Source organism: Sphaeramia orbicularis, chromosome 7 (genome assembly GCF_902148855.1).
Source record: "Sphaeramia orbicularis chromosome 7, fSphaOr1.1, whole genome shotgun sequence".
NCBI lineage: Eukaryota > Metazoa > Chordata > Actinopteri > Kurtiformes > Apogonidae > Sphaeramia > Sphaeramia orbicularis.
Genome location: NC_043963.1, coordinates 2,222,961 through 2,238,232, shown reverse-complemented (window position 1 = coordinate 2,238,232; position 15,272 = coordinate 2,222,961). Strand labels below are relative to the sequence as shown.

Genomic DNA, 15,272 nt, shown 5'->3' with positions numbered 1-15,272 from the left:
ACACAAAGAATGAGTAAAAACACCCATGGCATTACTGTCATCCACCTACACCAGGGGTTCTCAACAGGGGTGGGACCCCCACTCCCCCAGGGGGCGTTGGGACACCGTCAGGAGGCGTTTGGAACGAGAAAGGTGAGAGGGGGGCGCTGAGACTGAAATGGGGGGTGTTGGTCTGAACAAGGCCAAGTTCCAGGCAACAAGTAACCTGTGTTCCTCCAGCCGTCTACCAGTGGAAATGCACTGGAATAGCAGTTCAACCAAACAACCGACCAACCAATCGACCAAAAAACCAACCAACCAACCATCCAACCAAGCAAAACCAACCAACCAACCATCCAACCAAGCAAAACCAACCAACCAGCCATCCAACCAAAACCAACCTACCAACCAACCAAAACCAACCAACCAACCAGCCATCCAACCAAAACCAACCTACCAACCAACCAAAACCAACCTACCAACCAACCAGCCATCCAACCATAACCAACCAAAACCAACCAACCAACCATCCAACCACAACTAACCACAACTAACCAACCAACCAACCGACCGACCACAACCAACCAACCAACCAGCCATCCAACCAAAACCAACCTTCCAACCAACCAAAACCAACCTACCAACCAACCAACAAACCAACCACAACCAACCAACCAGCCATCCAACCAAAACCAACCATCCAACTGTAGCCGGATGACGGTGGAGTGAGTGAACAGACTCAAAAAACAGAATTATAAATTATATTATCTTCCTCTCCGTGTCAAACCAAATTCCTGAACAACCATGCTGATTGGTCCGTCACCAGGTCAGTACTGGGACATCCTTTGCAAATGACATTTACAAAGACAGATGATCTTAAAGAACGAGCCTAATGGACTCGGTTTTGACACTAAGCTGACCTTTTGCCTCTCAACATCTGTGTCCCATTATTCTTGCTTATCCAGAGGTGAAGATGAACCCAGAAACGAACAAAGGACTGAATGATAAAATCACTCTATGTGCCATGTTAATAATGTATTACATTATGTGTTAATGTTGATTAACTCAGCACGTTAACTCTTTTATGCATGTAATACTTAAGCCATTTGCCTGACCTGTGGTTTCACATATGTGTGTCCTGACCATGTTCACGGTAAATTATGTGAAAGTAAGAGTATCACTGCTTATAGCATGTCTGAATAATCATGCTATTATTTTACTGATGCTTAAGTGAGGTTACAGGTGATGTACAAAGTTTAAGGATCTTATTTCAGGATCTTATTTAAGGTGGGGAGAAGTTTTCTTACAAGTCTGCATGAGGTCCTCTCTCCCTCTCCTAAGGGGGGGAGAGAGAGATGATACTCTGAAATATGTAAATGACCGGCAAAAGGAGGCGTTTTCCCGCCGAAAACAGACAAAGAAGGCAACGCCCCAAGGCATCGATAACTCATCTATATGCACGAGGAAGGCGTGGAAAGCTGGTTTTTGGACAAACTATAAAAGTGAATGAAACCAACTTTTCTCCAGAGCTGTTCTATCCTCTAAGCTCTCCAAAGAGCTTTTTCCACCCTGGCTGCTCTCACCTACGCAAAGAGCTTTCTCCACCTCTTCTGAGCTCTCACCTAAGAACAAAGAGCTTTCTCCAAGGAGTCTTGACCATCTCCTTGGCTCTCAGAGCTGTTCCATCTTCTCCTGGCGAGCTTTCCAGAACCAGCCGCCAGAGCCAGCTGTGAACCTCCTCCAGCCAGCAGAACTTCAGAACTCCAGACCTTCAGGCCTCCAGCGCAAGCACGTCGCTTCACAGCCTGTTCCTGCTTCGAACTACGTCAGAAGACTTCATCCATCTGCCGTCAAGGCCGTGCCAGTTGCTGCATCCGCACCGCAACAACTTGTAAGAAAACTTGCTCCTGATTTATCTGAGTTGGTGTTATTCCAAGTTAAGTAGGTTTACCTCAACGTAACCTCACTAACATTATAATCTCTTGAATATAGCTATCTGCCAACTTAATTTACATATTCTCCTGTCCATAATCTCCTGCTCCTTTGGTTGTATTTGTCTCTTGTCTTTATGTTATTTGTGTGTCTTAGTTTAGTTAATAAAGTATTTATATGTATATAAATCCATTGCCTCAGTTGTGCTTTGTGTACTATTATTCACACATGGGTTCATCTGTGCAGTCAACGAACTATCACCTATGCAAGATTTCCAAATTATTGTTTTGAGTTGATTTAAGTTTAAGTTTGGTTATAAATCTATACTTAAATTAATCAATAAATCAACACTCAATTAATAAATAATTTGGTATCCAATTCTTGTTACACAACCTACCTAACCAACCAACCAACCATCTAACCACAACCAACCAAAACCAACCAACCATCCAACCACAACCAACCACAACTAACCAACCACAACCAACCATCCATTCAACCAACCAACCAACCACCTGCCCACCCACCCATCCAAACAGACCAGTGTAACTGTGTTTGCTAACCCAGTAAAAATAGCTCCATGGTCCATTTTGAGTCCCCCCCCCCTTGTCCATTCTAGATCTGTGACCCCCCCCGCCCACCTCACTGTGGCTGTTGTTGGACTCACCAGTGTAGTCTTCTCTGCAGATGCAGGTGTATCCCCCCTCCCTCCGGGCGCACACGCCTCCGTTCAGACAGGGGTTGGAGTAACACAGGTTGATCTCGGTCTCGCAGTAGTCGCCGGTGAATCCGACCGGACAGCGGCAGCGCAGGCCGGCGATGGGATGGATGGGCCGGAACAGGATGGACGGCGAGGAAATGAAGGGGGCGGAGCTGTTGAAGCGAAGCACCGAGATGCACTTCATGTAGTTCTGACAAGGTTCTCGAAGGCAAACGTTGTCATCGAACGGCAGAACCTGGAACCGAGGGACAGGAAGTGGGCTCAGTTTGGTTCTGAAGACAATACTTAATATTTCAGTCCTGTAAGCGAAACCAGTGAAGCAGCGTGTGCAACATCAGACCTCTGAAACTGGGACGACTCAGAAAAATGGAGTCTTTAATAAGGTTATTGATTACACTGATAATTTCACTGTGGCAGCTGTGGATGTGGAAAAAAACTGTGGAGAAAATAGATCTGGAGACACATTTAAGGGGAAAATAGAACAACCTGCACAAAGAAAGAAAAGAAAGAGATGAAACAGATGAAACAAAAGAAAGATGAAACAGATGAAAGAAATTAAACAGATGAAAGAAATTAAACAGACGGAACAGATGAAACAGATGAAAAATGAAACAGACGAAACAGATGAAACAGATGAAACAAATGAAACAGATGAAACAGATGAAAGAAATGAAACAGACGAAACAGATGAAACAAATGAAACAAAAGAAAGAGATGAATCAGATGAAACAAATGAAACAGATGAAACAGATGGAACAGATGAAAGAAATGAAACAGATGAAACAGATGAAAGAAATGAAACAGACGAAACAGATGAAAGAAATGAAACAAAAGAAAGAGATGAATCAGATGAAACAAATGAAACAGACGAAACAGATGGAACAGATGAAACAAATGAAACAGATGAAAGAAATTAAACAAATGAAACAGATGAAAGATATGAAACAGATGAAAGAAATGAAAGAAATGAAACAGATGAAACATAAAACAGATGAAAGAAATGAAACATGAAAGAAATGAAACAGATGAAACAGATAAAACAGATGAAAGAAATGAAACAGACAAAACAGATGGAACAGATGAAAGAAATGAAACATGAAAGAAATGAAACAGATGAACCAAATGAAACAGATAAAATAAATGAAACAGATGAAAGAAATGAAACAGACGATAGATTTATTATTTGGGTGCTTCCATGAAACTGGGTTTATTTTAGTTTCTGTCACTGTTCCATCTGTTTAGACCCAATAATCAAAGGTAAATGTAGACAGATTTACCCCCAGGATGGACCTAATGATGACCTCAGAGAAATGCAAAACAATTTTCTCTTACTCTGATCCATCCCATAATTAATGAATTTTTAATCAAATTTTGGGTCCAAAAATAGGACCCAAATATGGACATTAAATCTCCCTAGGTGTCAGTGCATTAGACATGTAAACGTGTGTAAATGCTCTTCTATAGACTCTAAATACAGACACTGTGTTCAGTGTGTGGATCCTAGTGGGTTTTCTAATCCACACATGTGGGTTTAGCATCAGTCTCATTCCAGGTTTGGTGTGGAACCCATCGTGTCCACTGGTGTTACATACAGAACCTGAACATTTAAACACATACAAATCGCAAATGGTTCTCCAACAGCGGTCATTTTTGTCAAACACTCTGCCTTGCATGATTAGTTCGATTCCCAAAATGCACCTGTGAGAGAATAAAGAGATATTAGAAAAACTAGTATCGTATAATTTTTGTGTCCTTTTGACCTTGTTACATGCGGATTTTTGTATTAAAAAATAATATAAAAAAAAAAAAAAAAAACATAAAAATGTCTTTTATCTGAAAAATAGTTTCTCTTTTATCTCGGTGAATATTTAGTTTTCTAGCAGACCCAAAGTTCAGAACATTTGTCTCCATCTGGTTTGAATTTTTAGCCCCTCTGTCCTGTTTTAGGACCAGATTAGGAGAAACACCCATTTTCAGATTAAAAACATAAATATTAGTTGCACCTTTCTGCGGATTCCACTACTAATATGCTCATTTTTTTCCCTCTTGTTTGGACATAAACCACACTCATCACAGTTTCCAAGGCCAAACTGAATGATTCAAATTACTTTTCCCAAAGAGTCCAATTAAAAATATATTTGTACCTGAAAAACTTAAGAACACGTTCTGGTATTAGCTAATGAATTCTGTGTTAATCCTTCAAACAGTACAGCGATCAGCAGCCATAGGCTCTACCCCATGAGTTTAATTAAAAAGACGCATCAACAGAAACAATTAGCACCTATTAAATTAAACTGTTTGGTGTTAGATGTTAGAATAATCAGGATGAGGTCATGAACCTGTGATGATGAGACAATACAGTCACAAAAACAGCTGTTATTTATTTATTTTATTCCACAATTTCACTTTTATCTGCTGCCAGTTTATGCACCTATGTGTTTTATATATTTATGTGTGTAAATTTAATTGTTTTACTTTATTTTTCCAACTTTGTATGGTGACCTTGAGTGTCCTGAAAGGTGCCTATAAATAAACTATATTATTATTATTATTATTATTATTCATTTAATTTGTGTCTAAATAAGGACAAAGACCTCACTATAGGTACCACGGTTAAAGAAGCAGCTTTCTAAGAGTCGAGGAAACAGACTATAATCTAGAAGATGACCAACACAGATGTTTGAATAATGATCATCTGCAGACGGACTACGCTGATGACTAACTGGATAACATCCCCTCTGCCCTGCCCCTAAAAATAGAAACACTGTAAATGTCTGCCATGAACTACTTTACCTTCTTATAAACCAGATCACCGTCCAACTGTGGAGGCTGACAGACTCATGTTTCACCCAAATGATCTGCCTGTGTCTCCTTTAGGAACGTACGAGTGCATCAGGGTTGGAGTCAGCGTATCAGGCACAGAGTGGTGTACCTATGATTTACACGATTAATGTTCCAATACAATACACTGCAATACACTGCAAAAAACTACATCTGCAAAAAACTACACTGCAAAAAACTACATCTGACCAAGTGTATTTGTCTCATTTCTAGTCCAAATATCTGATCACACTGAAAATCAGACAGAATCACCTACAGAAGAACTGTTCAGTGAGATAGAAGAAATGATTTATAGACAATAGATCTGGAAAATCTGATTTCAACAAATCTGAACAAGATCATTTACACTTGTTCCATTGACATATTTTTTTCCTTAATTCAAGATGATTTTGCTTCATTCAAGATTTTTTTTTTTGCCTAATTCAAGATATTTTTTTTCTTAATTCAAGATTTTTTTTTGTTTAATTCAAGATTTTTTTTGCCTAATTCAAGATTTTTTGGTTAATTCACGATTTTTTTGCTTGATTCAAGTTTTTTTCCTAATTCTAGATTTTTTTTGCTAAATTCAAGGGTATTTTTAGAATAGAATAGAATATATCTTTATTGTCATTGTACATTTGTACGACGAAATTAAAAAGTGTGATCCTAAAAGGTACAATCCCTGACATAAAAAAACACACATACACAATCATACTCGCATAATAAATAGATAAAGTAAAAACACACAGACACAATCACACTACCATAAAATAATGAAAATATAATATTGTCTAATTCAAGATTTTTTTTATTTAATTCAAGATGTTTTTTGCTTAAGTTTTTTTTTTTGTTTAATTCAAGAATTTTTTTGCTTAATTCAAGATTTTTTTTTGCTTAATTCAGGATTTTTTTGCCTAATTCAAGATTTATTTTTTTTTGCTTAATTCAAGAATTTTTTTTTTTTTTTTGCTTAATTCAAGCAAAAAAAATCTTGAATTGAGCCAAAAAAAAAAAAAAATCTACCAAGGAAACAAGTGTAAATGATCTTGGTGATATTTGTTGAAATCAGATTTTCCAGATCTATAAATCAGTTCTTATATCTCACTGAACAGTTCCTCTTTGTGTGATCCTGTCTTATTTTCAGTGTGATGAGATATTTGGACTAGAAATGAGACAAATACGTTTGGTAAGAGTTTGATTTTTTACAGTGTAAGGAGATGAAGTCAAAGCAGAGGTGTTCCTGTCCAGTCTCTGTTGTCAAGTGTTCATTTCAGTCAATATTTACTGTGTAATTCATCCACAGTCATCTAAGTGTTCCTCAGTCTCCAGTTACTTTCTCCATCAGCTCATAAAAAAATAAAGCCCTGATCTGAATCTGAATCACTGAATGTCAATAAACAGCTCAGTTTAGGAGCAATGATTGTCCTGTAAGTGATTCTTCTTCCTGAAAGGTTGTTATTCCAGTTTAGATGACTAATATCAAATATTGGTAAGTGCCTGCACCAAATTCTGCCAAAGTGTATAATCATTATATCTGTACTATAACCTGGAACTTAGTATATATATGAAGGTTTTTAATGATGCTCAGAACATCACTCGAACACACAAACTAGTTCTTCAAATTGCTGCAAAAATCGCTCTTAAACATTACTCTTATAAATCAGTGCACTTCCGCAGCCTCAGTCCTTCTGCTGTTTTACACACTCCAGGCTTGGCTCATCACATTACAGTACGCTCTATACGTCCACCACCTGAATAAGTGTTGGTCCTGTGAGTTTGAGGCAGTGTGATTTATTCTGTGGGGACATTGGGAACACAGGTTAAGCCTTAACCTCAGACTATCTCTGATAACCTCTGAGAGGAAAAGTCCTCAGTAGACTCTACATAGCTCCGCCCCTGCCTGTCTGCTGTCGACTAAAAAGCATTAAATAAATATTAATAATCAGTGTTGGTTAGAGTGTGTGTGAACAGCACACAGATGTAAATTCAGTTTGTATGTGTAGAAGAAGGTCACGGACTGTGGGCTTTAAACTCCCTATCTGTTGACTGGGCTGCTCTGTCCCTGCAGCTCCATCATAAATCTTCCTCCTGTGCTTTTATATCAGAATATCTGTGTTTTATACAGTACATGTGTAGAAATGCAGAGTCAGGGGCTGTGGAAGCATGTAACGGATGTTCCCGCTGTGTCCAGATGTGTGTGATTTCATGCATGAAAACATCCTGCGCAGCGTTCATATCTGTGTTTCGTTTCCCTGCACCATATGTCAGTGGAAGTACGGCATCTGCGCTGGATTATTATCACTTCACATACACTAGGATTCGGTGACTGTCTTGAGATGGGCGCGTACGCTTCTATTTGTGTTTCTAACTCATTGTGTTGTGTGCATTGTTACACGTAACCCTGATTTTCCAGCGTTCTGCATGTTCCACATAAGGCATGCATGAGTGCGGACGTTCACGTGACTGTCGGTACCTTCACTCATACGACGCTCATGGAACAGACTCCAGGTTCTGTGTGGAACAGACATGAAGACTAATGTCAAAAAGAAAAGAATATGGGGAGAATAAAACCAAGACGAGCCCTCTGACTGACGGACCAGGACCAAACATTCAGATGCCTGATGGGAACTATGGGTCAGTCCATCCAAAAAGTTATTTATTTACTTATTTATTTATTTGGAACATGCGAAGAAAGAAAATAAACCAAAACAAAGCAAAAGAAGACAAAATCAAAATAACATCTAAATGAATAGAATCTATCTTCAAGTACGCGCAAGTCGGAATTTTGCATGGTCAAAAAGGAGTAGGAAGAAGATTAGACTTAACCCCACTTAAACCCACCTGTTTTTTTTTTTTTTTTTGCTTCATTCAAGATTTTATTTTTATTTTTTTGCTTAGTTCAAGATTTTTTTTTTTTTTTAATTCAAGCTTTTTTTTGCATAATTCAAGATTTCTTTTTGCTTAATTTGATTTTTTTTTTGCTTAATTCACGATTTTTAACTTCAAGATTTTTTTGCTTAATTCAAGATATTTTTTGCTTAATTCAAGGTTTTTTATTTGCCTAATTCAAGATTTTTTTTTTTGCTTAATTCAAGATTTTTTTTGCTTAATTCAAGTTTTTTTTTCTTGCTTAATTCAAGATTTTCTTGCTTAATTCAAGATTTTCTTAATTCGATTTTTTTTACCTAAGTGAAGATTTTTAATTCAAGATTTTTTTTGCCTAATTCAAGATATTTTTGCTTAAATCAATGGGGTTTTTTTTTCCTAATTCAAGATTTTTTTTTCTTAATTCAAGATTTTTTTGCTTAACTCAAGATATTTTGCTTAATTCAAGGTTTTTTTTATTGCTTAATTCAAGATTTTTTTTATTGCTTAATTCAAGATTTTTTTTATTCCAGATTTTTTGTCTTAATTCAAGATATTTTTGCTTAATTCAAGGTTAATTCAAGGCCGGGCGATAAAATGATAACCATATATATCGCGATCTAACTTTTCCTCGACAGAAATATGAGACATGTTCGATACAATTTCAGTAGAATTCATTGGTCCATGTTTTGACAGACATGAGAACAGCCAGTCAGAATTAAGTAGCACCACACCGAACCAATACACGCAAACCATATGGCCATAAAACTGAAACTTAAGACACTTATAAGACTCTCTCACTCTCTCTCTCTCACTAATAAGTAACGAAAAATTGAAGCTTGAGAAAAAAAGTGATTTGATTTATATCGTGATACATATTGATATTGTCTGATATGAAAAAAATTATGATTTTTTTTCCACATCGCCCAGCCCTACTTGTGTATAGTCTTTATAATAATATTATATATTATATGAGGTAAGTAAATGAATCAAATGAATAAATAAGTAAATAAATAAATAAATGTAATGTTGAATATCTGAAATCCACAAACCAAACATTACAAACTACTGTTGAAAAAGGCATAAGTTCACAGATGAAATCCACTAAAATGCAGGATCTGATGCTGAGAACATTAGCCTGAGCTGTTGGTTTATTCAATTTTGTGTTGTTTGGTTTTTGTTTTTTTTTTAATAAACCTTTGTTAGAACTCGGTAAATGAGCCGAGGCGTGTGATGAGGCTGACCTCCATCTGCGTCAGCGCCGTCAGCCGGGGTCTGTTCAGGTACAGCTGCTCCTCCAGGGCCTCGGACGGGAAGAAGTGTCCGCCGGGTAGAAGGGCGGAGAAGCTGACGTTGAGGATGTCCAGCCCCTTGGGCGCCGCGTCCACGTCCGGCTGGATGTTGAAGATGAACACGTCCTCCACGGGCACCGACAGCACGGCAGACACGCCCTCCAGGAAGTGGGTGAGCAGCGGCGACAGGAAGTGCTCCTGGGACATGTTCTGGAGGCGCACGGTGACGCTGCTGCCCAGCATGTCCTCTGTGATGATGAGGACGCGGAGGACGCACTGGGCCGAAATACTGTGGACGCCATCTGCGGAGATGAAGAGGACAACAGTTAGACAACCACAGAAGACCAGAGGACAACAGTTAGACAACCACAGAAGACCTGAGGACAACAGTTAGACAACCACAGAAGACCAGAGGACAACAGTTAGACAACCACAGAAGACCAGAGGACAACAGTTAGACAACCACAGAAGACCAGAGGACAACAGTTAGACAACCACAGAAGACCAGAGGACAACAGTTAGACAACCACAGAAGACCAGAGGACAACAGTTAGACAACCACAGAAGACCTGAGGACAACAGTTAGACAACCACAGAAGACCTGAGGACAACAGTTAGACAACCACAGAAGACCAGAGGACAACAGTTAGACAACCACAGAAGACGAGGTAAAGACAAATGACTCAGAATATTGATTAGCAGTATTTATTAGTGGTGTTGATTAGTACTATTTATCAGTAGTATTTTATGCACTATCTTTATGAACACACTTTTTTCTTGCACTTTTTTCTGTTGCTGCCTTGACCACTGAAATGTCTAAAGAAAATTCAGCCCAATTTGAACTCTTTTCTTCCTGTTCCTCAGTGTTTAGTGCAGGGGTCACCAATCCTGGTCCTCGAGGGCTGGTATCCTGCATGTTTTAGATAGTTCCCTCTTCCCGCACACCTGACAGTCGTTATCAGGCTTCTGCAGAGCTTGATGATAGGCTTATGGTTTAAATCAGGTGTGTTGGAAGAGGGATACATCTAAAACAAGCAAGATACCGGCGCTCGAGGACCAGGATTGGTGACCCCTGGTTTAGCGTCTTTGTAGATCTGATCCAGAATGCACATGGACAAATGAGAAGTTGAGACACAAAACTGTTAGAACTGCACTGATTTTTTTGAAGAAATTTCCATTTTTTCAGGTTATTCACATCGTTTTTTTGTTTGGATGGTTTATAAAAGTAAGTATTTTCATAATTTAATGGGGGGGGGGGGGGGGGGGGTTTCCACTAAAACAAGGACAAATATTTGTAGTTGTCATTATTTAGAGGTTATTCTGTTATTATTTTACTGGTCCGGCCCACTGCAGATCAAATTAGGCTGAATGTGAAACCTGAAAGAAAATGAGTTTAAGAGCCCTGGTTTAGAGTCAGATCTGATCTTTATCACAGATGCTTTGTATCTGACACAAGATGCAGCTTTTCTATATGTTTTCAATCCGTAATACAAGGTTTTCTGTCTGTTTGTTCTTGGTCTGAGCACCGCTAAAGGCCACATGAAGGCCACATCAATAAACACGCACGCACACACACACACACACACACGCACTCACAGACACACAAACGCATGCACACACACACACACACACACACACACACACACCTGTCAGTAATGTGTAGTCGTATCTGTTTGAAGTCATGTCCAACCACTTAGTGGAAGAGTCAGAACAGTGTGATGTTTAACCACTGGAACAGAAAAACACCTTCTAACACAAACCCCACAGGAACTGACGAACCCCCTGAGGTTTGACTGTTCATTTACAGCAGAATGGCTCCGGTTTGAAGATAGAAACATTTTCATTATGTAATTTGAATTTTTTCACTGTAAAATACAGACAAAGGTTTGTAGTTGTCATTATTTATAGGTTATTATCAGAATCAGAATCAGAATTAGAATGAGTTTTATTGGCCAAGTATGTGAACACTTGGCTTCGGTTTTTACGTTGCTCACGACATACAGTTCCGACATGAACCCAGACAACATGTGGACCAGGACACAATATAGACAAACAGTCCACTAGAGACACAGACAACAGTGGGTTGAGATTTACAGAGGATTTCCAATGTAAAACTGTTTGTAAAGAGTGCAAATTGGAATTTTTATACAGTGAGTGGATGTGTGGATCCAGTCTATTAAAAATATGTTTATGTATATATTATTTACAGTGGGTTTTACATTGTAATATGTACAGAAAGTGCAAATTGAAGTATTTATACAGTGAGTGGATATGTACAGGAATACAGTCTGTAAAAATGTGTGTGTGTGTGTGTGTGTGTGTGTGTGTGTGTGTGTGTGTGTGTGTGTGTGTATAAAATTGTAGTGCAAATCAAGTTTCTTACAAAGTGCAAATTAGACAGTTTTATAAAGAGTACAAAATATAGGTTTGTAAGTTGGTGAATGAATTGGAATCAGGGGGTACTGACACTGGATGGGTCATGAAGTGTGAAGTGTTCAAGTGTTTATGTTATTATTTCACTGGAGATAAGATCAGGCTGAATCTGGAACCTGAACTAAAATGAGTTCAACATCATTGATCTACATCAGGGGTTCCCACAGTGGGGTACCTGTAACCCCCAGGGGTACTGGGAAGGAGCCCAGGGGTACTGGAAATGTTTTAGAAAAATCCATTAAATAAGTCATCATGTACTGAATGCAAAATAAATAAATAGAATTAATGCAGAAATATAAAACACAATAAATACATTCATATAATAGTTTTATTGTCAATTATCTTGTTGAAGCTTTGGTAACATTTAAACATTTGTCCATTGGACATCTGCGTAAAACTTTACCCATACTTACTAAATGTCCAAAAAACAGAAGTGCATAATGTTGATTTTTCCATTAAATCACAAATATGATCATTTGTTTATTTATTATCGCGAGATGACATGAGAAGTCGCTCCATAAACATGGAAATGAATGTAAATATGGTGTTTATTTATAGATGTATTTATTATTATTCTATATTCCCCCTCTATCTCCTACTAAATTCTAAAATGATGTAGTTTCCTGGTGTGTCCTCACATACACACACGTTTGGTTTAAACTCTTCTTTTCTTGTTGTAACCGAGATTATAATGGTTTTGGATTTTTCATTATAGTTTAGTTTTATTTAGTTTTGACTATTTTTTTTTTCTTCTCTAATTTAGTTCGTTTTAATTCGTTTTTAGAGCAGGTTTGCTAGTTTTTATTAGTTTTCTTTTTTTCTCTAAATGCTTAGTTTTAGTTTAGTTTTAGTTTTTTTTATATTTTTTCTCTTCTTCTCTGTCGTCGTATTCAAATAAATCCCAGACAGGACTCGGCTGCTTTCTCCCAACTTTAGTCTCCATGTTTCCAGGTAGAGTGGGGACCAGAAGACGACTGGAAACCACAAGTGAACACAAGTGACGGACCGTGAAGTGTCGTATGGTGACGCTAGCTAAAACTGCTCAAACGAAATAAATTGCTTTCGTATCAATCCAACATTGACAAAGACGAAAACAAAGGGAATTTTATCCATAATTTTTATACATTTTAGTTAGTTTTGTAAACACCACAATACAGTTTCAGTTAGTTATGTCTTTTTATTTTAATTATAGTTTTTATTTATTTCAGTTAACGAAAAGGTTTTTACAATTCTAGTTTTCGTCATTTCATTAGTTATTGTTAACAATAATAACCTTGGTTGTAACGTCCTTCAACATTAGTTTTTTTTCTTCCTGTGACTCTAGTTGGACTAAAGGTCTTTCCATTACAGTTTTGTGTCATATACTAATTGTGCTACACATGAAAAACTACCTCTTGCCAGCGCAAAAACTTTTAATCAAAAAAAGAGTTTTGCCGAAATTGTCATTTTTCCATTAGGTACATTTTTATGCACAAATTATATTCACACAGTTTGAGGCTCAGTGGAAAAGAGACTAGTGTTTTTATTTGACTGGTTCTGATCCACTTCACATCATATTGGCCTGAATGTAGAACCTGAACTAAACTGATTTTCACACCACTGACTGTTTCTATCTTCAGTGTAAATTCCGCTCGGACCAGATTGGAGCCTTCAGAGGGCCGGTTTTGGCCCGCAGGCCATATGTTTGACAGCCCTGGTCTCATACATTAAAGATACATGAAGCAGCTGCTGATGTGAGGTAATACGATTCAGCGACTCTGACTCATCCCTTTAACACAGTGAGTCAGCGTCACATGAATATAATGGAATTTAACCCTTAAAGACGCAGTGTGACTTCTGTGGCATGTCCCAAATGAAGGATTCTATTTAACCTTTTATTAAGTCATTTATCACCATTTACTGTAATATGATCCTCTGTATTTTGCATTTTTTTCAGTGAAAATCAAGTATTTTCTTATATTTAATTCACTGATCATGTAGATGTTCATTAAAGCTCAGATTAAAGTTGAAGGTTTTTATATGAGAAACAGAGAAAACTCAAGTAAAAAATCTGCCTTTAACTGAACATAAACCCAGTGTGTCCATCCACTGTCACTGATCCAACACCATGGGTTTGACTGGGGAATAAAGTTTCAAGATTTTTATTCATTTTTATTAATTAAAAGGAAAAGAAACTTCAATTTTGTTCAGTTTGTGGCTAATTTTGTTCATGTTACTTATTATTTTGTTGATTTATTATTAATTTTTGTTCATTTTATTGATCACTTTGACTGTTTTAAAGGTGGAGGTTTGGGTCTTTAAGGGTTAAAGGTGGACGTTTGGGTCTTAAAGGTGGACGTTTGGGTCTTTATGAGTTAAAGGTGGACGTTTGGGTCTTTAAGGGTTAAAGGTGGACGTTTGGGTCTTTACGAGTTAAAGGTGAACGTTTGGGTCTTTAAGGGTTAAAGGTGAACGTTTGGTCCTTAAGGGTTAAAGGTGGACGTTTGGGTCTTTAAGGGTTAAAGGTGGACGTTTGGGTCTTTAAGGGTTAAAGGTGGACGTTTGGGTCTTTAAGGGTTAAAGGTGGACGTTTGGGTCTTTAAGGGTTAAAGGTGAACGTTTGGGTCTTTAAGGGTTAAAGGTGAACGTTTGGGTCTTTAAGGGTTAAAGGTGGACGTTTGGGTCTTTAAGGGTTAATAAGGTCCAGACAGTTTGATTTCTTCGGTTCTTCTAATAAAAACAACAGCCAACCACAGTCATTACTGCTTCATATGTTTGTTTTTCTCCAGCTGTAACTGGAAACATCTCAGTTGTCTGCTTTTACTGCTGCTCTTATTCTGTTTTATAAATGATAGAACTGTCAAAAATGGAAAAGCAGTTAATTTTATGTCATGTAGAAGACTGTATCACTGAGCCAAGGGCTGATGTTCCTATGACGACAGTACAATGGAGTTTACTTATTTATTATTGTTGTTTTTTAATAGGTTTTGTGTGATAATGCAGTTCAATCACAGTGCAGTATAAAAAAAAATCAGATGGGAATATTGTAAATGAATATAAAACATGTATAAAACTGAGGCAGATGGCAGACTTTTTTTTGCAAATGTTTTACCCCTAAGACAGTATTTCTGTTTACAATCCAATACTGAGTGTTCATAAAACTTCTGATCTTGTCTGAAAATGACCAAAACTACACTGTAAAAAAAAAAAAAAAAAAAAAACCCAAAAAAATGTATTATTCTGGCAGCAGG

General features: G+C 37.6%; 1 protein-coding gene across 1 annotated transcript in view; it reads right to left on the bottom strand.

Moving 5' to 3' along the window:
- The window catches only part of celsr3 (cadherin, EGF LAG seven-pass G-type receptor 3), a 207,968-nt gene that overhangs the window by 148,427 nt on the left and 44,269 nt on the right, over positions 1 to 15,272 (bottom strand). The window contains 2 exon segments of the mRNA XM_030137998.1: positions 2,579 to 2,867; positions 9,562 to 9,911. Coding sequence (XP_029993858.1) covers positions 2,579 to 2,867; positions 9,562 to 9,911 — 639 coding nt within the window.